The sequence below is a fragment of the Elephas maximus genome, chromosome 25 (assembly GCF_024166365.1).
Source record: "Elephas maximus indicus isolate mEleMax1 chromosome 25, mEleMax1 primary haplotype, whole genome shotgun sequence".
NCBI lineage: Eukaryota > Metazoa > Chordata > Mammalia > Proboscidea > Elephantidae > Elephas > Elephas maximus.
The window spans coordinates 52,441,242-52,466,065 of record NC_064843.1 but is presented as its reverse complement, the minus strand read 5'-3'; the positions used below and the strand labels follow the sequence as shown (position 1 = coordinate 52,466,065).

At 41.8% G+C, this 24,824-nt stretch overlaps 1 protein-coding gene across 1 annotated transcript in view; it reads right to left on the bottom strand.

Annotated features, from left to right (window-relative positions):
* Positions 1-24,824, bottom strand: part of SPTLC3 (serine palmitoyltransferase long chain base subunit 3) — a 179,854-nt gene that overhangs the window by 48,948 nt on the left and 106,082 nt on the right. The window contains exons 7-8 of the mRNA XM_049868957.1: positions 15,865-15,970; positions 2,396-2,615 (exon numbers count right to left, since the gene is read on the bottom strand). Of these exons, the coding sequence (XP_049724914.1) occupies positions 2,396-2,615; positions 15,865-15,970 (326 nt within the window). The remainder of the gene's footprint in view (positions 1-2,395; positions 2,616-15,864; positions 15,971-24,824) is intronic.

The window sequence follows — 24,824 nt, the reverse complement described above, 5'->3', positions numbered from 1 at the left end:
CTGCTTACCCTCCATGTCTTGAAAGGACCCAATATTTTCTAGGTCTTGTGTTTTGCAGAAACCCTGGTGGTGTGGTGGTTAAGTGCTACAGCTGCTAACCAAGACGTTGGCAGTTCAAATCTGCCAGGCGCTCTTTGGAAACTCTATGGGGGATTTCCACTCTGTCCTATAGGGTCGCTGAGTCGAAATCGACTCCAGGGCAGTGGGTTTGGTTTGGGTTTTGCGTCTTGCTGTCTCAGGGCTGTGGGTTTCTGCCAAAAACTAATTCTTGGCGCCATCTAGTGGTACACAGGGGGACTTCAGTGTAATGCGGAGCGGGGAGCAGAAAGCAGAGCCCAGTAAACCTAGCGCCCTCGAGTCGATTCTGACTCATTGCGACCCTATAGGACAGAAGGGGGAAAGAGAGAAGAGGAGGGATAGGAGGGAGAAATGACGCAGCTGTCTGAATCCAAGTATGGACATGACCAGTACTTTAAAGGGCAAGCAAATGAACAGATTTACATACTTTTTTTTTTTTGCATACTGACTAATGTAAATTATAATATTTTTGCAATTGCTCAAAAAATGTAAATTATAATATTTTTGCAATTGCTCAGTAGCTATCCCAAATTAATAGCAGCTACATTTTTTACATGTAAAGAAAAAAAAATTTTTTTTCTTTACATAGTAAAGAGCAAACACACTTTAAAAATATTGCAACTAAAAGGACTTCAGTTTGAAGAGTGAGAGAGAGCCATCTTGAGCTGTGAGTTGGCCCTTTCTTCAGGCTCCTCGCCAGCTTTTTTAAAGTGGGTATCCAATGAAGAAACTCAGAGAAAAATGTGGCAACCACCAGGTTTGACAGCATTTCAAAGATTCACCTGCTTCAGTTTACTCAGGTGCCTTTGGCTCAGGAAACAGTTACACATGGTTAAAAATTCTGTAGCTCAGACTGCTGTTAATCACAAAACCACGAGCTTACAAAGCAATGTAGTCTGCATAAGGGAACCCCTAAATTTGAGAACCTCTGATCCCACTGCTTTCGACAGGAACAAGAAATGGAATATTTAACCTTTTGCCAAATTTAGCTGACTTTTGTCAAAGCCTGGGCCTTCCCTCTGTTTTTAGCATTACCCAGCTAATTCCCCCAGGACACTGGAGGGCGGGTGAAAACACTGCTTTGAGCTCCAAAGAGACTAGGGCTTATTAAAGGGTAAAAAAAGACCCCTGAAAACCCTGAACATCTTAAGCATCTGTGTGTCTCTTGGCAGGCTGAGTGGCTAACATGAAACCTGTTGTTTTAAATCACAGGGTTCCAATGACAGTACTATTTTCTGCTGCGCTCCCTGGTTTGTCTAACTGGCTTATCAGGAGTCTGAACTCTTGTTCCTGCTGAAATTGGGAATTTTCGATAAGCTATTAATAGATAAGCTATAGGAGCTGGTTTGTGCCCTCCTGTCCACTCCTGGGCAGAGACACGCCACTTTCACACAGACTCTTTGGAACAGGTGTAGGCTTGTATAAGATAACTGGTCAGGATTTGGATGAGACTGTCATATAATGGGGAAGAGGGAGAGGTAACTGGGTCCTTTACCCTCAAACCCAGGCGTATCTATATAATGTATATATATTCCTGTTTCTCCTTCCCTTCCCTCTTCTTGTTAATTTCTTTCAAACATGTATTGATGGTTGTTTTATTCTAGCAACCTCCTTGATGATATTGGCAATAGAATGACAGGGATAAAGCTCACTTGGTCAGAATTTTTAGATGTTAGAGGATGATTTGACCTATGGCTTATCCAAAATTGCTGGAGAAAATTATTTTGCACAGAAAATCACTTAAAAGCACATCTGTGATACAGCCACTGTCTTAGTGAAAATTCTTAAAGCCTAAAACTGGTAGCACAAGGGGGAAGCTCCTTAATACCTGACCTTTGCCTACTGTTGTTATTACTCTTGCTGTGTTTTTCATGCTACAAAAACCAAGCTACTTCACTTCTCTAACATCCCCTTATCATTTCTGTGGCTTGGTATACATTATTTTCTGCTTCAGACATGTAACAATTCCCCAATCCTAAACATCGGTCTAAAAGACTGACATTCATTCCAGAAGACTTGGATACTCTCCTGTCCTGCACAGTTACTTATCCCTCTTCTTTGCACTAAGTCTTTACCTGTGTAACTGCTGATGTTGTCATGTTATAAGAATGTAATTACTCATCACATTCCCCTCTTCACAGGGTGAGCTCCTGGACATTCTGGACCTGAATTGTCTGAGAATTCACTGTAGCTAAACCACGGAGCTCAAGAAAGGGGTGGTGAACTGAACTGAAGCTCTCAGGAATTCAGAGAAGTCTGGCAGACTGCATCCCCAGGGGACTCGGGTTTTACACAGACACAGGAGGCCCCCTCTTACCTTCCTTCCAGCTATGTAGCCTCCTGAGCTTCCAAAGCTTTTGCTGAAAGTGCCCATCAACACATCAACATCACGAGGGTCCATTCCAAAGAATTCCACGACACCCCGGCCGGTGGGGCCCATTGTACCAATGCTGTGAGCCTCGTCTATGTAGAGGTAAGCCTTGTATTTATTCTTCAGAGCCACAATCTGGGGCAGGTGCACAATGGAACCTTCCATGCTAGGTCACAAAGAGAGATGCTTGTAACTAACGTGAAGCCTCCTGGGAAGCTCTGCATTAGTTCTCCTTCCACTACATCTCAGACAGCCTGCCCTGACATCAGTCGGGGTGATGAGCACACACCATTCCTTTCTTCCTTCCCTCCTTTTCTTTCCTTTCCTCCTTTTCCTCCCTTCCTTTCTTCTTTCCTCCTTCTTTCCTTTTCTTTTTCCTTCCTTCCCACATTCTCTCTCTCATCCCTCCCTCCCTGTCTTCCTTCCTTGTCTTAAAATACACCCAACATAAAATTTTCCATTTAACTGTTTTCAAGTTATAATCCAGTAGCATTATTCACACTCACAAAGTCGTACAACTATTACCACTACCTAGATCCAAAACTTTTTCATCACCCCAAACAGAAAAAAAAAAAAAAAAACAGAAGCTCAGTACTTTTAAGCAGTAAACTCCCACTCTCCCTTCCCACCAGCCCCTGGTAACCACTAATAAACTATGGTCTCTATACCCTTGCCTATTCTAGATATTTCATATAATTGGGATCATACAATATGTATCCTTTTGTAACTGACTTATTTCACTCAGCATAATATTTTCAAGGTTCACCCATGTGGTAGCATGTATTAGAATTTTATTCCTTCTTATTACTGAACGGTGTTCTGTTGTACACATGTACCACATTTTGTCTGGCTACTCATCTATTGATGGATATTGGGTTGTTTTCACCTTTTGGCTATTGTGAATAACGCTGCAAAGAACACTGGTGTGCACATATCCATTTGAGTCCTTGCTTTCAATTCTTCTGGGTATAAACCAAGGAATGGAATTACTGGGTCCTGTGGTAATTTTATGTTTAACTTTTTGAGGAACCACCCCTACCAGCAATGGATGTGGGTTCCAATTTCTCTACACCCTCGCCAACACTTAATATTTAATATTTTCCGTTTTTTTTGAAAATTATCCTTGTGGGTGTGAGGTGGTATCACATTGTGGTTTTGATTTGCATTTCTGTAATGACTACTATGAGAAGCCCTGGTGGCACGGTGGTTAAAGTGCTCAGCTGCTAACTAAAAAGTGGGTGGTTGGAGTCCACCAGCCACTCCACAGGAGAAAGATGTGGTAGTCTGCTTCTTTAAAGACTTACAGCCTTGAAAACTCTATGAGGTAGTTCTATACTCTCCTACAGGGTCTCTATGAGTAGGAATGGACTTGACAGCAGTGGGTTTTTTGGTTTGGTAATGACTGATAAAGAAGCCCGGATGGCACAGTAGTTAAGTTTTCTTCTGCTTAACCAAAAGGGTGGCTGTTCGAACTCACCAGCCTTCATGGGAGAAACACATGGCAGTCTGCTTCTGTTAAGACTTACAGCCTTGGAAGCCCTATGGGGAAGTTCTACTTTGTCTTATAGGGTCTCTGTGAGTCAGAATTGACTTGATAGCAATGGGTTTGGTTTTTTTAATGTCTAATAATGTTTAACATCTTTTTATGTGCTCCTGAAATTCTTTTCTTCTTAAGGCACATTTCATTTGGTTATGGCAACTTTTCCAATCTTGAAAAGACTACTCGGGCATTTCTATGCTACTTGAAAAAAAAAATTACATTCAGTGAATTTGAGTGCTTTGTGTTATTATAGCTAATTCCCAAGTAAATAATTAGCTCACTGCACTATTGATCCAATTTGACTTCATAAAGCTGACTGGTACAACTAGATAGATCATTTTGGATTCTAGGTATTTTGGTAGTTTTAATTGTATGAATCTATAAGGATCCACCATTACCAGTCTGCAGGTATCTACTTGGCCAGTTCAGTCTGACCCAAACTCTTGCTTGAATTGCTTAAAGATTAAAAGAGGGAATTAAAAACACACAAACAACATGATTTAAGACGTCTGATAGTGTTCATTAAAGCACAACAGAAAGTCCTTAGGACCTCCTTTTCAGTGCTTCCAAAACCAAACCAAATCCATTGCCATGGAGTCGATTCTGACTCATAGCGACTCCACAGGACAGAGCAGAACTCTCCCAGAGGGTTTCCAAGGAGCAGCTGGTGGATTCCAACTGCCGACCTTTTTGTTAGCAGCCGAACACTTAAACCACTAAGTCACCAAGGCTCCTTTCAGTGCTTACTGGAAGAAAAATGCCCGTTTGTGTTCCTGGCAGTATTGTCTTTTTCTGTTCCTTTAGGACAGTGGTTCTCAATCTTGAGAGATCATCAAAACTGCCTCCCCACCAGTTGCCATCAAGTCAATTCCAACTCATGATGACCCCGTGTGTGTCAGAGTAGAACTGTGCTCCACAGGGTTTTCAGTAGCTGATTTTTTAAAAGTAGATTGCCAGGCCTTCCTTCCCAGGCACCTCTGGATGGACTGGAACCTTCAATCTTTGGGTTAGCAGCCAAGGGTATTAACTCTTTTGCACCACCCAGTGACTCAGAAACCCCTGCAGAGCTTGCTAAAACACAGATTGCTGGCCCTGCCCCAGAGTTTCTGGTCAATGGGTCTAGGGTGGGCTGACAATTTGCATTTCTAAGACATTCCCAGCGGAAGGTGCTATTGCTGCTGGTTGGGGACTACACTTGGAGAACCACTGCTAGAGGAACCCTTCTGTTTGATCTCTAAGTGCTTTATTTTTCATGGCATCATGAATTGGAAAACATGTCAAGTCCTTCTGCAAAGGGAAAAATATGAAGTAAAAAATAAGTAAAATTAAAATTCATATTTACACAATACCCTGGAACAAAGTGGATTTAAACAACTTTGACTTTAATGGGTTCTTGGGATACTTTGTAGGCTGTGTCTACATCACCCACAGTTTTGACTGCACTGGCAGCCAGTTCTGTGAAAACACACAACTCACACAGTCACACACACAAAGGAGCTAGTCAAACAATTCAAGCAACCTGTCAACTTAATCCAAGAACTAATCCATTGAATCAAACAGTGAGGTGAACTTTTCCCCTCTTTCTTATTAATTTACTCATTAGATGAAATTTAATGTATTTAAAAAAACATACAAGTTCAAGTGTTAGGTCAATTCAGTCAAAACAGTCCAGCTGGTTGTGCAATTACCCAGACCAAGGGGTGCTGGTTTGAAGGAAGTATAGTGATCACTGAATGTAGCATTTGTGCTTTTCACAAACTCATTTTGGCTGACTGAGTTCAGATTTTAATAAAGACCAGGGGCTTCTTTTTTATGCAAATTTGTGAGTTAATTCCAATTTTTTCATAGATTAATTGCTTGTGAATGTCATTTCCATAGGAGGGGAGGCAATGTAGCCATCTGATTGCTTAAGCTCAGATTGTGGATAACTCACTAACTGTGAACTTGGGCAACTTACGTGACACTTTGCCTCAGTTTCCCCATATGTAAAATAAGGATGTTGACTTCGTTGGGTGGTTGCAACAACCAGACATAACGCTTGTGAATTGCCTGACACGTAACGAGCTCTCAGGCAATTGTTATTGTTCTTAGAAGGAGGTGCTCAGAAGGCAATGTCAGTGGTGAGGCCTGACTTGAGAAATCCGGAGCCCGGATGATGCTCTGTGCCGAATTTTCTGGGAAAGAGGCATGTGGGTGTCACACAAAATAAATGGCTTTGTGTTCTCAGAATTCTAGAATTTTCTGCTAACCTTGAAAATGTTACAAGTTGGTAATACAAATATGTTCAAACCTGACAAGCTGCAAATAGCCATTCTTTGTTCTGGAGCTGAGCTTGGCAGGAGCCAAAGTTAATGTCAAATGGAGCTTGCAGACACTCAGGCCAGCTAATTAGCCATCTTTTGGTGGGCTGGTCTAGCTGACGTTAAGAGCCCGCCCCACCTGGTTTATATTTCTTCCTCTAAGATTAATGACTCTATGGATACTGCTCGTTTCTGGAGTTAACCCAGGGCACGTATAGAGTCCTAGGGGGAACTTAGCTTTTATAAAGAGTTATGTTCACCCGTGTTAAGTTTTCATTTCCTCGATGTGACCAAATTTGCACTGAATCTTTACCTGCAGTGTGACACTGAGCTTGGCCTGTACGTAGAAAAGCTATCTATGTTATTCCCATGCAATACTGTCAAAAATGCAGCACCAAAAATAATAAAGAAAACAAAAATAGCTCTTTATTCTTTCTTCCTGAAAGGGAGGTTGCATTTTTCTTTTGACTTCAATATAAGAAAAACAACTAAAATACAACTGTGGGTACAGATAATTCCACCAGTTAATTTGATGCTCTGCGCAGGGACTTAAGTTATTCTCAAACCAGCAAGCCTGTGAATAATTTCTTTATATCTTTTCTATTACATAATGTATTAGCTAAGTGACAAGTCTCCTTTTTAAAAACCTCCTTCTCACCACCTTGCCTTCCACATATAAACCATATTACCTACTGGCAGGATTTGGAATGAATCCACCAGTTTGCCAACTTACATGGTAGAAAAATCTCATTGGTGGGCCCAAAGTATACCCCAAGACAAGAAAGATGGGAAGAGAGTTAAAAAGAAACTAAGACTAATTAAAAATAAAGTAATTACTATTTTCTTTTTCTTTGTCTTTATTTACTTAAATTATAGAAATATAGGACAGAGTTTACCACTAAAGTTCTCAATCCTTATATTATTTGAGGGAGGAGAATGGCTTGTGTTCTTAAAGTAGGTGATATTCTGAGAATTTAGCATATATTTATGTATGTAGTTTTGGGAAGGGCTGGATATTATTTCTATACTCATTCTATTTTGAATGTTTGGACTTGAGGTTATGTCCCAGGATATTTGGGGCCTTATATTTTTTTTCTTGCTGGTGTATTTTTGAATAGTTTTGAGATTTCTCAACCATAATGAGTTGACAAGAAACCTAGACTTCTTAAAGACACAAAACTAGAAGAGTGTGGCTTTAAAACAGTACTTGAAGGGCATACAGAACACTAAAATAATTCTATTGTACTTTTAAATAAAATCTCATGGAATTTTAGGCTTCAAGTTTCAATCCCTTACTTTACAGTTGAAGAGCCTGAGGCCCAGATGGGTTAATGACTGATGTCAAAAGATAGCTGTTTTTTGTTTACTTCTTTGGATCTGGACACGTGCTGAGTCTTCTGTTTGCACTGGGTTCCTCTCTCAGCAGGGCCACAGGTTTGCATCCCAGCTCTGCCTGGTCCCAGCTCTGCCTGGTCCCAGCTATGGGTCCTGGGGAAGTTACCTGAGCCTGTAATGCTCAGTTTTTTATATCTTCACAATAACTACAGGGTTACTGGGAGGCTTACTCAAAATTGCATATATGAAGTATTTAGCAAGGAGGATTCACACGATGGAGTCCCTGGGTGGTGCAAATGGTTACCGAGCTTAGTAGCTAAATGAAAGGTCGAATGTTCTAATCTACCCAGCGGTACCATGAAAGAAAGGCCTGGTAATCTACTTCTGAAAAATCAACCTTTGAAAACCCTATGACTTTTACACATGTGATTGCCACGAGTTGGGGTCATCTGGGTGGATGAAGAGCAAACAGCTTTGCTATGCAGAAGGCTTGTTGTTTTCTGAGCTGCAACTTCTTCAGCTGAAAATAAAACACAGGCACTCCCTGGGTTACAAACATCCGAATTCCGAACAACTACTACTTGCCCTTTGATGTTATGTAAATTTGCCCTCACTTTGAAATGATTGAACTAGCCCACAACAAATTCTTCATCACAGTCGCTTTCCCTTGCTGCACTGCAGCTTTTAAAAGAGTGAAAGGCTTCGAGCCTTTTCTTGCACTAAAATAAGGCTGAATAAGAACCATATGTACTTGTTCCAACTTACCTACAAATCTGACTTAAAGACACAGCTAGGAATAGACCTCATTGGTAACCTGGGGACTGCCTGTAATGATGAAGGCAGCCACCCTTAGTTGTAGGCTTATTATGAACCAGGCCTTCTGCCAGGCACTCAGTTACATGAACTCATTTAATCCTTACAAAGAACCCTACGGAGGGCATACAGCTGTAGGTGGTAAAGTCAGAATTTGAACCCCAGGTCCTAGACCTGTCTCCAAAGTCTGGGCTCCTTTACGTTTACATATAAGTAATAATACCAAGATGACTATGGAGGGTGACATTATTATTACTTTTGTGGAGTTACTCTGACTTCTTATAGGTGGTACCTAGCCTTCCGCTACCTTGATACCTGCCTGTGACTTTCAGATTTGACTGACTATTCTCTTTTGAAGTCATGAAAAAAATTATGTAGACTCTTTGTGGTGGTGTGTGTGTGGGGTAGCGGGGGGATGTTGCCTATGGTGGCATATGACAGGCAAGAGATTTAAAGTAAAAACCTTGGAGTGAAAACTCAAACGGGGCCATGTATGGGGTATTAACAAGCTATGTGTCCACAATGCATCTCTGAAAAACAGAAGAACGTTTGTGAACTATTGACGTTGCCTTCTTACTCCTGACCCTTTGGAAAACACTGTGGGAAATGATTATATTTTCTCATGATAGCAGCAAATAGGAACATCCATATGAAGGCTATTCTTCTGAGTTTTATAGCTCCAGAAGTCCACTCTAGACTAACATTATTTTATAGATGAGGAAACTGAGATCCTGTCTAAGAGGTGGCCAGCTTCTTGTCTATAAACACAGCCTTTTAGGTCATATTCTCTTTTAAAAATCAGATTCCTGTGTGGGTGAGAGAAAAGGAACTACTTTTTGAAGACAAGTCTGTGAAAAGTAGAAACTTCACTCTGTATAAATCCCAGGTTGATTGTACCACCATGCCAGACTGCCTCAAAAATGGCTGCCTGCAATTCTCCCTATTCTTCTACACACAAGCTTCTCCTCCCATCAAAGGCTGGAGTCTGTTTCCCCTCCCCTTGAATCTGGGCTGGACCTGTGACTTGCTTTGACTAGTGGACAGAAGTGATGCTGTACCAGTTTGAGGCCTAATCTCTAAGGGGCTAGGTAGGCTCTGCTTTTGCTGTCTTGGAGCCAGGCACCATGTTGTAAGGAAGCCCTGGCTAGAGTACTGAAACTAGATAGAGAGAAAAGAGAAAGAAGAAAATGGAACACCTCAGTTCCCAGTTGATAGCCAGCACCAAGGGCCAAAATGTGTGACTGAGGCCATTTAATGTTCCAGCCCTAGCTCAACTCCCAACTGAATTCAACCACATGAGTGACCCCCCAACCAAAACCACAGGGGAAGAAGAACTGCCCAGTTGGTCCAGACAAACCATAGTACAATGAAAAATCATTGTAAATCTTTGCTGTTTAAGCCACTATGCTCTAAGAAGGTGTCTTAATCTGGGTTCTCTAGAGGAGCAAAACCAGTGAAGCAATACAAAAATATATATAGGCACACCTCATTTTATTGCACTTCACTTTTATTGAACTTTGGAGATACTGCGTTTTTTTACAAACTGAAGGTTTGTGGCAACCCTGCGTGGAGCAAGCCTATCAGTGCCATTTTTCCAGCAGCATGTGCTCTCTTCATGTCTCTGTGTCATGTTTTAGCAATTCTACCAACATATCACATCTTTTCATTATTATTATATCTGTTATGGCATTCTGTGGTCAGTGATCTTCAATGTTACTATTGTAATTGTTTTGGGATGCTATGAATGATGCCCATATAAGAAGGTGACTTAATCCGTAAATGTTGTGTGTGTTCTGCCTGCTCCACCAACTAGCCATTCCCTCGTCTCTCTCCCTTTCCTTGGGCTTCCTATTCCCTGAGACATGATAGTATTGAAGTTAGGCCAGTTAATAACCCTACAGTGGCCTCTAAGCATTCACCCGCAAGGAAGAGTCACATGTCTCTCACTTTAAATCAAAAGCTAGAAATGACTAAGCTTGGTGAAGAAGGTGTGTTGAAAGCTGAGATAGGCTGAAAGCTAGGCCTCTTGCACCAAACAGTTGGCCAAGTTGTGGATGCAAAGGAGAAGTTCTTGAAGGAAATTTAAATTGCTATTCCAGTGAACACATTAATGATAAGAAAGCGAAACAGCCTTATTGCTGATATGGAGAAAGTTTTCATGGTTTGGATGGAAGATCAAACGAGCCACAGCATTTCCTTAAACCAAAGCCTAATCCAGAGAAAGACCCTAACTCTCTTCAATCCTATGAAGGCTAAGAGAGGTGAGGGAGCTGCAGAAGAAAAGTTCGAAGATGGCAAAGGCTGATTCATGAGGTTTAAGGAAAGAAGCCATTTTATAACAGAAGTCCAAGGTGAAGGAGCACGTGCTGACATAGAAGTTGCAGCAAGTTCTCCAGAAGATCTGGCTGAGACAACTGATGAAGGCGGCTACGCTGAACAGCAGGTTTTCAGTGTAGATGAGACAGCTTTATACTGGAAGAAGATGCCGTCTGAGACTATGACAGCTAGAGAGGAGAAGTCAACACCTGGCTTCAAAGCTGCCAAGGACAGGCTGACTCTCTTACAGGGGCCAACGCAGCTGGTGACTGCAAGGTGAAGCCAATCTCATTTACCATTCCAGAAATCCTAGGGCCCTTAAGAATTATGCTAAATCTACTCTGCCTGTGCTCTGTAAATGGAACAACAAAGCCTGGAGGACAGCACATCTGTTTACAACATGGCTTACTGAATATTTTAAGCCCAGGATTGAGACCTACGGATCTGAAAAAAAAAAAAAAAAAAAGATTCCTTTCAAAATATTACTGCTCATTGACGATGCGTCTGGTCACCCAAGAGCTCTGATGGAGATGTACAAGGGGATTAAAGTTGTTTTCATGCTTGTTAACACAACATCCATTCTGCAGCCCATGGATCAAGGAGTAATTTTTGACTTTCTAGTCTTATTATTTAAGAGATACATTTCATAGGGCTATAGCTGCCATAGACGGTGGTTCCTCTGATGGGCCTGGGCGAAGTAAATTGAAAACCTGGAAAGAATTCACCATTCTAGATGCCATTAAGGACATTCAGTATTCATGGGAGGAGGTCAAAATATCAACATTAGCAGGAGTTTGGAAAAAGTTGATTCCAATCCTCATGGATGACTTTGAGGGGTTCAAGACTTCAGTGGAGGAAGTAATGGCAGATATGGTGGAAATAGCAAGAGAACTAGAATTAGAAGTGCAGCCGGAAACTGTGACTGAATTGCAATCTCAAGACAAAACTTTAACAAATGAGAAGTTGCTTCTTATGGATGAGCAAAGAAAGTGGTTTCTTGAAATAGAATCTACTCCTGGTGAAGATGCTCTGAACATTGTTGAAATAACAACGAAGGATTTAGAATATTACACAAACTTAGTTGATAAAGCAGTGCAGGGTTTGAGAAGATTGACTTCAATTTTGAAAGAAGTTCCACAGTGGGTAAAATGCTATTAAACAGCATCACACACAACAGAGAAATCTGTTGTGGAAGGAAGAGTCAATCGATGTGGCAAACTTCACTGTTGTCTTATTTTAAGACATTGTCAGCAGCAACCACCCTGATCCATCAGCAACCATCAACATCAAGGGACGACCTACCACAAGCAAAAAGGCTCAGATGATGGTTAGCATTTTTTATCAATAAAGTATTTTTTAATTAAGGTATGTAATTGTATTTTTAGACATAATGCTATTGCACACTTAACAGACTACAGTATAGTACAGTATAAACATACTTTTATATGCACTGGGAAACCAAAAAATTCATGCGTCTCACTTTATTGTGATATTCGCTTAATTGCAGTGGTCTGGAATCGAACCTGAAATATCTCTGAGACATGCCTGTATAGAGAAATTTACATCTAGGAAATGGGTTACACAATTGTGGGTGCTGGAAAGTCCCAAATCCATGGGTCAGGAGGTAGCTGGAGGCTTCTCCTGGCTCACCTGGTTGTGAGGTCTGGTAAATCCAATATCTGCATGTAAGGTGCAAGCTGAAGACTTATACACACTTTCGTCCCAAGAACTGGAGGTTAGGTGACAAGAAGAGTGCAAGGCTGAGAGAAAGTGAGCCTTGCCAGAACCTCCTTTTATATACTGGAGGCAGGCCATACTCCCAAGGAAACTCTCCTTTCAACTGATTGGTTGATCACATCATATCATATCATATATTACATCATGGAAGAGCAATCACTGAGAATCACAGTCTAGCCAGGTTGACACATAACATTAACCATCATAGGTAGTTTGTCACACAGTAATTGATGACTGAGTAGTCACCATTGCTAGTGCAATCTAGGCCAGTTTGATATCACAATGGCCTTGGAGTTAGAAGTCCTCACCCAGATACTTGTCTTCCTGAGACCATGGTAGGACACAGGCCAAGCAGACCATTTATAAGGCCTGCTGCTGGAAGGGCTTCTCTGTGTAACGGATGGGGATATTTGACAGTAAAACGATGGTGGTCCACTTCATTCAGCCATAATCAAAATGCTTAAAATGCAACTTTCCTTTAGAAGAGCTTGGTATGTTTATTTTACAGTTGGGTTCTATTTACTCTGGTTAAAAGAGATGCCTGGTCTCTTCTTCCTCTGTAGATCCATCCTCCAGCTCATCCCAGCCTGAGTGACAGGTGTTTAAATAAGGGCTGTTTCTCCTTTTCCAGGCTTTACAATGTGTCAGAGTTGGCACAAATCACAGGAGCAAGAACCATGCAGGAGATTAGGCCAGCCCAGAATCAATATGGGATCATTTTTCTAGAAGTATCAGGTTCAGAGCCAGCAAGTAGTTAATTATTCTAGAACAGGGTTTCTCAACCTCAGCACTATTGACATGGTGAGGCAGATAATTATTTGCTGCGGAGGACTGTCCTATATACATTGTAGGATGTTAAGTAGCATTCCTGGCCTCTCTTCCTTAGATTCTAATAGCACTCTATCCCAGTTGTGACAACCGCTCTAGAGTGAACTCAAGACTTCACAAACAGGAAAAATTCTTAGGGCTGCCCCTAGGTACTCATAGATCATGTAGAAGCTGACTACTAGAAACTCGAAATGCCCACTTTGCAACCCCATGGTAACACTGGGAATACTCAGACCACTAGCCACTGGGGCAGTAAGTACTGGAGTTAAACTAAAAAATAAAATAATACCAGTCTTTTTACAATTTTAAATTTGAGAGACTCCACTTCTTCTGTTGAAAAAGGCTGGAGGCACATTTTTTCTACTGTTTATTGTTTATCCGCACAGCAGAAACAACGTGCTGCTCACAGGAATGTGTGCTCTCTCTACTGATTAGAGTTGCTGGCTGAAAGAAATGCCACTTCTGCTCTCAAGCCTCCTTTGCAGCCATATTCCTCATTGTTCATAAGTTATCATACCCTCATTTCCTCCCTTTTCATATTTTTCACTTTTCTATAATTATCTCATAGGAGACATTTGCATTGATTTCTCTAACACCAGGGTCGATTCGAGAATTGATTTAGGAACATGTGCTCTGGGATAATGTTTTCTTGGCTCTTGGACTAAGTCACCTGCAAGAAGAGACCCTTGGATGCAATTTCCATTTCAGTGACAATAGTCGATTTAAGCAGAGAATAAAGCAACTTTAATCATGACTTGCAATAAAAAAGTACAACTCTAAATGGATTAGCAGTAGTTTTGTCTGCCATTTTATAGTCGTGAGTTTTAAAAGGGCAGAAAAATTCAGGGCTGAGGATACCTTCAGATGCTAAAACCCCTGCCCCTCTTCCCCTACCACCTCCACCCCAATCTGGGGCATGAATTGTACTACAGGTTAGTCCCACCTTGAGGAAAAAGGGAAGGCCTTTTGCAGTATGGTGCCAGGTTCAGCATCTGGAGGATGGGTGTGCTATCCATAAGGGTGTTCTGATGTTGAATAACTGGGCTTCAAAAGGCCTTTGAAACTCTAGGGTAGCAAAAGGTAGTGGAAGGAATCAATGAAAGTGTAGCAGGTTGAATAATATCTCCCCAAAGTTCATGCCCATTCAAAACCTCAGAATGTGACTTTATTTGGAAATAGGGTCTTTGCAGATATAGATAAGGATCTCAAGATGAAATCATCTTGGATTTAGGAAATGTACTGCCGTTCAGGCAATTCCAACTCAGAGTGACCCTATAAGACAGAGTGGAGCTGCCCATAGGGTTTACAAGGCTGTATTCCTTATAGAAGCAGACTGTGACATCTTTCTTCTGTGGAGTGGCTGGTGGGTTCAAACTACAGACCTTTTGGTTACCAACAAAGCATTTGGTAGTCCCCAAATCCAATGACTGGGGTTCTTATAAAAGAAAGGAAAGGGAGATTTGAGACACAAAGGGGTAGAGGGGAGAAGGCCATGTAAAGATGGAGGCAGAGATTGCAGTTACACTTCTACAAGCCAAGGAAACCTGGAATCACCAGAAGCTGGAAGAAGCAAGCAAAGACTCTCCTCTAGAGCCTTCAGAGGGAATATGGCCTTGCTCACACCTTGATTTTGGACTTCTGGCCTCTAGAATTGTGAGTGAATAAATGTTTGTTGTCTTAATCCACAAAGTTTGTGGTAATATGTTATGGAAGCTCTCAGAAACTAATGCAGAGAGTTAGCAATGACCTGCGGGAGGCTTCACCAGCAACGTGGCCTCCTACTTGTTCTGCCATATGTGTAGATGTTGAAAGGGACAGACCTGACAACTCACACTGGTAGTTCCACTTCAGATGCCTCTGAAAAACCTATATGTTCATTGGAAGCAGCAGTCAAGAAATCAAATGATGTATTGCATTGGGCAAATCTGCTACAAAAGACTTCTTTAGACTGTTCAAAGGCAAAGATGTCACTTTGAGGACTAAGGTGCTCCTAACCCAAGCCATGATATTTTCAATCAATTCATGAACATGCAAAAGCTGGACGATGAATAAGGAAGACTAAAGAAGAATTGAAGCCTTTGAATTACCGTGTTGGTGAAGAATATTGAATATACATACCATGAGCTGCCAGAAGAACGAACAAGTCTGTTTTGGAAGAAGTACAGCCTGAATGCTCCTTGGAAGCAAGGATGGTGAGACTTTGTCTCAAGTACTTGGGACAGGTTATCAGCAGGGACCATTCCCTGGAGAAGGACATCGTGCTTGCAAAGTAGAAGGTCAATGAAAAAGAGGAAGACCCTTGATGAGATGGATTGACGCAGTGGCTATAACGGTGGGCTTAAACATAGGGACAATTGTAAGGATGGTGCAGGATGGGGCAGTGTTTCATTCAGTTGTACATAGGGTCACTATGAGTCATAACTGACTTGATGGCGCCTAACAACAATAACAATTCATTTCTCTGTTTAACTCAGAGAGGTCAGCCTTTCCCCTTCTCAGCTAGTTGTGGGCCTCAGAATGTTACAACACCTCCAGCTATGACATACCTGTAGATGCCCTCCACCAGGATGAGAATCTTTTTCCAAGCTCTGTGGGTTCGTGGCTGGCCGTAGATTACTGCATCTCTCAGGAGCTTCTCTAGATTTTTTGTGTCTTGAAATAATAGCAAAAAAGAAATTGAGTTATGAGAGGGTTTTTTTTTTTTTTTCCTCCAGACAGCTTCATATTTTTTAGGCTTAGCCTCAGACCTAAATTTTCAGAACATCGAATTGCAACTAGAAAACACCTGGGGAAAAAAAAGAGGTTAAGAGCTAGTAAAGCTTAACTCTGACAAGATGAATGCTCGGGTATGTACTAGTAGACAGAGTCAACGACACAGACATATAGAGAGAGAGAGAGAGAAAGAATTATAGCAAGGAAATGGCTAACATGGTTGTAGAGGCTGGTGTGTCCCAAGTCTGTTGGTCAGGTGTCAGGCTGGAAGCTTCTCCGGACTCATGTAGCTTTAGGGGCTGAGAAGCCCAAGATCTGCAGGTCAAATGGCAGGCTACTGACTCATGGGCTATGGAGGCTGACGAATCCAAGATTGGCAGGTAAGATGGCAGGTTGCTAGCTCAAGTCCCAAGAACCAGAATCTGATGATGATGAGCGGAATACAGGGTCCAGAGCAGAGCGAAAGCCAGCGAGGTTAGCTAGAAAGTCCATATATATTGGATTCAGGCCATACACTGAAGAAAATTCCCTTTAAACTGAATGGCTGCTCATAGCAGATGATTAAATCATTACATAACTGCCAAACTACATCATAACTGTGAAACCACTGAGAATCATGACTTAGCCAAGTTGACATACAACCTTAACCATCACAGTATACCCCTTGTCAACTTGTCACCTGTACACATCTCCTTAAACCATACATAATCTCTAAATAAAGACAATTATAAAGCCATACTTGCATCCAATATGATACAGTTAACATGCGTACAACTGAATACGCACTAGCCCTGTTTACATCTTATATTTTATAAGTGAGGAAAACAAAAATATTTAATGCACACATACAAAGCAGAAATACTCATTAACAATTACAGTCCTCACTTCTGCAACTGGTCATGTGGCCGTGACTTGTATTTAGATCTACCTTCTTCCACGACCCATTCTGTATTTCGTATTTCCTTTGCCCTCACCAACATCTCAGTTGGTAGTAGTTCTTTGCCTGGTGAGGTGACCCAAACCTTCATTCCTGAAGGATCTGGGTCATTGGTAGTCATGTCGGAATTGAGTTGATGTCATTTTCCGCTGACTTTAATCACAGGGCATGATAGTACTAGGAGATGCCTTAGGGTATCTCCTGCATTCCAGACATACTCTTCTTTACCTCCATATGTGATATCAATCTGATTTCCTCTTGGTAATTAAGATCAGTCACAACAGCCAATATGGTACCTCCCTTCTTTGCCTGTTAATCCAGAGGCATAAGTATCTGAAAGTGGGGAGGTGCATTCTTAGCTTCCAGTTCAATGGAATCAGTGATGTTTCTCCAGGTGGGAGCATTCCTCCCTTTGGAACCGAGACCTCGAGACAGCAGAGCATAAGGTCATGAGGACAGGAAGCAAAAATTTTTCGAGTGGTTCACTAGGAGTTATAATAAGTGGTACCACTCTCATTTCCACCCCTTGAGTCCTGGATCCATGAATCCTAGACATGGGAGAAACAGCACCATATGTTGGATGCTAGTTTAGAGCATATACAGCCTCCTGGAGAACATTGCCCCAACGCTGCAAGGTACTGCCTCCTAGCTGGCACCATAATTGTGTCTTTAGAAGCCCATTCCATCATTCTATCAGGCCAGCTGCTTCAGGATGATGGGAACCTGGTAAGACCAGTGAATTTCATGAGCATGGGACCACTGCTGCACTTAATTTGCTATGAAGTGAGTCTCTTGATCTGAGGTAATGCTGGGTGGGATACCATGATGGTGGATGAGACATTCTGTAAGTCTATGGATGGTAGTTTTCACAGAGGCATTGCTTGCAGGGAAGGCAAATCAATACCCAGAATAAGTCTCTATTCCAGTAAGAACAAAATGCTGCCATTTCCATGAAGAATGTGAACCAATTTAATCAACCTGCCACCAGGTTGCTGGCTGATCACCTAGAGGAATGATACCATGTTGAGGACTCAATGTTTGTCTCTGCTGCTGGAAAATTGGACACTCAGCAGTGGCTTTAGCCAAGATGGCCTTGGTGAGTGGAAGTCCATGTTGCTGACCCCATGCATAACTTCCATCCCTGCCACCATGACCACTTTGTTCAATAGCCCTTCGTGCAATGACAGGAGTGTCTGGGGAAAGAGGATTACTGATTTCCACAGAATGCATCAGCCTTACCACTTGATTGTTAAAATCCCCCTCTGCTGAGGTGACCCTTTGGTGATCATTCACATGAGAAACAAATATCTTTATTTCTGTGGCCCATTCAGAGAGGTCTACATACATGCCTCTCCCCCATACCTTCTTGCCTCCAATTTTCCTATCATGTTCCTTTCAAGTCCCTGACTATCCAGCTAAAAAACCATTGGCCAGAGCCCATGAATACAGTTGCACGTCTGGCCATTTCTTCTTCTAAGCAAAGTGAGCAAACAGGTGCACTGCTCAAAGTTCTGCTCATTGGGAGGATTTCCCTTCTCTGCTCTCCTTCAGAGAGGTCCCAGAGAGGGGCTGTAGTGCTGCTGCTGTCCACTTTTGAGTGGTGCTGCACATCACACAGAACCATCTGTAAACCAGGCACTGGTTTTCTCTTTCTTAGTTAACTGATGTTAAGGAACTCCTCATGAAGTCATAGATGTAGACTGGGAGATGGAAGGTAATGTGACAGGAGTGGAGACCATGGGCATTTGGGTCACTTCCTCATGCAATTTACTTGTGCCTTCAGGTCTTGCTCAAGCCCATTCTCATATATATATATATCACTTCCATTTAATGATGGAGTGCTGCTGTGTCTGTCTGACTTTATGACTCTGTGGTCAGACAACACCCAGTTCAGCTCAGGCCACATGGTGACTTGATGGCCTGTGGTTAAGCATTTAGTCTCTACTAAGGCCCAGTCATAAGCTGAAAGCTGTTTCTCAAAAAGAGAGTAGTTATCTGCAGATGGTGGGAGAGCTTATCATAAGGGTCTGCATTGGGATTCACCAATAGGGTTCTGCCAAAGACTACAAACAGTATCTCTATCTGCCACTGCCACTTCAAGTACCATTGAATCAGCCAGATTATAAGGCCCAAGTGGCAGAGCAGCTTACACAGCAGCCTGAACCTGTTACACAACCTACTCTTGATCTGGGCTCCACTTAAAACTAGCAGCTTTTTGAGTCACTTGATAAATAGGCCAGAGTAGCACACCAAAATGAGGGATATGTTGCTTTGAAAATCCAAAGAGCCCCATTAGGTGTTGTGCCTCCTTTTAAGTCATGGAAGGAGCTGAATGCAATAACTTATCCTTTACTTTAGAAGGGATATTTTGGTATGCCCCACACCACTGGAGCCCTAGAAATTTCACTGAGGTGGAAGGTGCCTGAATTTATTGTGGGATTAATTTCCCACCCTCTAGCACCCAAACGTTTTACTAATAAATTCAGAGTCATTGACATTTCTTCCTTATTCAGTCCCATCAGCATAATGTTATCAATATAATGGACCAGTGTGAAGTCCTGTGGAAGGGAAAGTTGATCAAGGTCCCTGTGAACTAAATTACGACATAGCTGGAGAGTTGATATACCTTTGAGGTAGGACAGGGAAGATGTATTGCTGGTCTTGCCAGCTGAAGGCAAACTACTTCCGGTGGCCTTTTGAAACAGGTATGGAGAAAAAGGCATAAGCCAGATCTGTAGCTTCTTACCAGGTACCAGGAGATGTATTAATTTGTTCAAGCAATGAAACCACATCTGGAACAGCAACTGCAATTGAAGTCACCACCTAGTTAAGTTTTTGATAATCCACAGTCATCCTCCAAGATCCATCTCTTGTTTGCGCAGGCCAAATAGGTAAGTCAAATGGGGATGTGGTAGGAATTACCATCCCTGCATCCTCCAAGGCTCTGATGGTGGCGGTAATCTCTGCAATTCCTCCAGGAATGTGGTATTGCTTTTGGTTTACTATTTTCCTAGGTAGGGGCATTCTAATGGTTTCCACATGGCTTTTCCTATCATAATAGCCCTAACTCCACTTGTCAGGGATCCAGTGTTGGGGTTCTGCCAGTTACCGTGTCTATCTATTCCAATTATGCATCCTGAAACTGGGAAAATCACCACAGGATGGGCTTGGGGACCCACTGGACCCACTGTGAGATGAACCTGAGTTAAGACTCTATTAATAACCTGACCTTCTTACGCCCTCACTCTGATTGCTGGGCCACAGTGACATTTTGGATCTCCTGGAATCAGTGTCAGTTCAGAACTAGTATCTGGTAATCCTCGAAAAGTCTGATTATTTCTTTTCCCCAATGAACAGTCACTCTAGCAAAAGGCCATAGATTCCTTTGGGAATGCTGGGAGAAAGAGTTATCATATAAATTTTTGGCAGTGTAGTGGGGTCCTTCTTCAAGAGGACTTGGTCTCCCATTTACTCAAGGGAGTGTGGGTCTGTAAATGTCCTCTAATGTAGGAATTGATTGAGGGGCCATGATTCTTTATTTTGGTGATTTGGGTTAGACTGCCTTTCACTTGATCTAGAATTCTTCTGCTTGTACAGGTCAAGTAAATGTTTAATAGATTTCCCATCTATTTTACTCCTATGGACACCATAACTAAGTAGCCAACTCCATAAGTCCATACAAGTAGGACTATTATGGTTACTGCTTTGACTCCACTGTCCATTATAGTAACCGCGCCCACCTTGTCTTTGGCAATTAAATGCAATTACTTGGTCCCTACCACCACGGGGTTCAATCAGCCCCATTGTAATTAGGTGTCTTGATTCAGTTAGGGCAGTTCCCACTGTCAAATCTGACTTAAATAAAATAGCAATCACAGCAGGCTTCAAGGAAGTTGGGGCTTCCTCCACAAATTTGTTTCTCATCATTGTGGTAAAAGGTGTGTCCTCTGGACACTCCATGTGTGGATCTGCGGGTCTAACCTGATAAATCCACTCTAACATGCCAATTTCCTAAGCCTTTGGATACCTTCTTCTGCAGCATACCAAGGCAGGGCTGGTATTTCAACTTGATTTAATGTAGGCCACCATGTAATCCATGCTTCAGTGACCCTACCAAATAAGCTATTAGATCCTTTCTTAACCTCTTGAACTGAAACACTGAATGAAGAATCTGTGCTTAGTGGACGCATAACAATAAACTTTGACTGATCCAACTTTATGTTCCTTGCCCCATTATTACACACCCTTAGCAGCCATTCCCACATATATTCCCCAGGTTACTGTTTGTATATATTAGAAAAGTCAAGCAGTTATTTTGGAGTGTAGCATATCTCCTCCTGGGTCACACTTAGTACTTCACCTTTTGGGGCTTGTTGGGACTTAAGTCCAATTATAGGTCTAGAAACAAAAATGGGTAGTGGGGATGTGTTTTGAAAACATTCAGCAAAGCCTTGTAAGGCATTTGCCTCAGACACTGCTCCGGGCAATGACTCAGATGCCACTTCTGGAGGTGATTGAGGTGCCACAGCAGGTGATATCTCAGACAAAGGCTCTTCAGACACAGCTGGGTTAATCTCATCAGCCAGGGGTGGAGGGGCTAATGGATTTGTTGGCAGGAGTGATTCAATGGAAATTAGGGGCTTGCTGTCCCATGCTTCCTGATTATTTGCCCATATGTCCTCATTCCAAGTTTCAGGATCCTATTTCTTCCCAATCATTGTCCTCACTTTAACTTCAGACATCATTCATGGTTGGGGATTCAACTGCCATTGTAATTCAGCCACTCTTAGGATAAGATTCTGAGTTGTTTTTTTTTTTTTCTTCCCGGCAATGTCATCTCTGTTACTACAAGAAATAAGGCTTTCTTTTAAGGTACAAGTGGCAACTTCGAGTTCATTTATGTGTTACTTAAGCTTTGACTCTGAAGCCCTGACTCATCTCTTTCTTTTACCTCTCACCAATACAAGATCTATTGGTGGTGGTATTTTGCATATTTCTATTGCCACTTCATGCCATGGATTAGCGGTGCCCTCTTTAATACTGGAAGCAGAGTTATCAATGCCTTTAAGACTATTTAGACTTGAGAACCAATTTAGAAAACTTATCCTTACAATTTGTTTCTCTAGAACCAAATGTCTTAGGCTGGGTTCTCTCAAGAGAAGCAAAACTAGTGAAGTATATATATATATATCCTTCATGTGTCCATCAGTTTGTCATACTGTGGGGACTTGTGTGTTGCTGTGATGCTGGAAGCTATGCCACTGGTATTCAAATACCAGCAGGATCACCCATGGTGGACAGGTTTCAGGTGAGCTTCAAGACTAAGACAGACTAGGAAAAAGGACCAAATGGTTTACTTCTGAAAATAATTATCCTGTGAAAACCTTATGAATAGCAGCAAAACATCATGTGATATAGTTTCAAAAGATGAGCCCCTCAGGTTGGAAGGCACTCGAAAGATGACTGGGAAAGATCTGCCTCCTCAAAGTAGAGCCCACCTGTCGACCTTAATGACATAGGTGGAGTCAAGCTTTCAGGACCTACATTTACTGATGTGGAATGACTTGAAATGAGAGGAAACAGCTGCAAACATCCATTAATAATCAGAATGTGGAATGTATGAAGCATGAATCTAGGAAAATTGGAAATAATCAAAAATGAAATGGATCACATTGATATCCTAGGCATTAGTGAGCTGAAATGGACTGGTATTGGCCATTTTGAATCAGACAATCATATGGTCGGAATACACAGAGTCATTATACCAAAAAGAATTAGTCGATGTTCAACCATTTCAAGAGGTAGCATATGATGAGGAACCGATGGTACTGAAGGAAGAAGTCCAAGCTGCTCTGAGGGCACTGGCAAAAAACAAGGCTTCAGGAATTGATGGAGTATCAATTGAGATGTTTCAACAAACAGATGTGGCGCTGGAGATGCTCACTCGTCTATGCCAAGAAATATGGAAGAGAGCTTCCTGGCCAACTGACTAGAGGAGATCCATATTTATGCCTATTCCCAAGAAAGGTGATCCAACCAAATGTGGAAATTATAGAACGATATCATTAATATCACACATAAGCAAAATTTTGCTGAAGATCACTCAAAAACGGCTGCAGCAGTTTATCGACAGGGAACTGCCAGAAATTCAGGTCAGTTTCAGAAGAGGACGTGGAACCAGAGATATCATTGCTGATGTCAGATGGATCCTGGCTGAAAGCAGAGAATACCAGAAGGATGTTTACCTGTGTTTTATTGACTATGCAAAGGCATTCGACTGTGTGGATCATAACAAATTATGGATAACATTGCCAAGAATGGGAATTCCAGAACACTTAATTGTGCTCATGAGGAACCTTTACATAGATCAAGAGGCAGTTGTTGGGACAGAACAAGGGCATACTGATTGGTTTAAAGTCAGGAAACGTGTGCACCATGGTTGTATTCTTTCACCATACCTATTCAATCTGTATGCTGAGCAAATAATACGAGAAGCTGTACTATGTGAAGAAGCACAGGGTATCAGGATTGAAGAAAGACTCATTAACAACCTGTGTTATGCAGATGACACAACCTTGGTTGCTGAAACTGAAAAGGACTTGAAGCACTTACTAATAAAGATCAAAGACCACAGCCTTCAGTATGGATTGCACCTCAACATAATGAAAACAAAAATTCTTACAACTGGACCAATGAGCAAAATCATGATAAATGGAGAAAAGATTGAAGTTGTGGAGGATTCCATTTTACTTGGATCCACAGTCAACAGCCATGGAAGCAGCAGTCAAGAAATCAAAGGACGCATTGCACTGGGTAAGTCTGCTGCAAAAGACCTCTTTAAGGTGTTGAAGAGCAAAGATGTCACATGAAGACTAAGGTGCACCTGACCCAAGCCATGGTATTTTCAATCGCATCATATGCATATGAAAGCTGGACAATGAATAAGGAAGACTGAAGAATAAGAATTGAGGCCTTTGAATTGTGGTGTTGGCGAAGAATATTGAATATACCATGGACTGCCAAAAGAATGAACAAATCTGTCTTAGAAGAAGTACAACCAGAATGCTCCTTAGAAGCAAGGATGGCGAGACTGCATCTTATATAATTTGGACATGTTGTCAGGAGGGATCAGTCCCTGGAGAAGGACATCATGCCTGGCAAAGTACAGGGTCAGTGGAAGGGGAAGATGCTCAATGAGGTAGATTGACACAGTGGCTGCAACAATGAGCTCAAGCATAACAACGATTGTAAGGATGGCACAGGACTGGGCAGTGTTTCGTTCTGTTGTGCATAGGGTCGCTATGAGTCGGAACCGACTCGAGGGCACCTAACAACAACAGCAACAATCATATGGTCTACTATGCCAGGAATGACAACTTGAAGAGGAATCGCATTGTGTTCATCCTTAAAAAGAACATTTCAAGATCTATCCTGAAGTACAACGCTGTGAATGATAGGATAATATCCATAAGCCTACAAGGAAGACCAGTTAATATGACTATTATTCAAATTTACACACCGACCACTAAGGCCAAAGATGAAGAAACTGAAGATTTTTACCAACTTCTGCAGTCTGAAATTGATCAAGCATGCAATCAGGATGTATTGATAATTACTGGTGTTTGGAATATGAAAGTTGGAAAACAAGAAGAAGGATAAAAAAAAAAAAAAAGAAGTGAAGAAGAAGAAGGATAGGTAGTTGGAAAATATGGCCTTGGTGATAGAAATGATGCCAGAGATAACATGATTGAATTCTGCAAGATCAACAACTTCTTTGTTGCAAATACCATTTTTCATCAACATAAATGACGACTATACACATGGAACTCACCAGATGAAATACACAGGAATCAAATT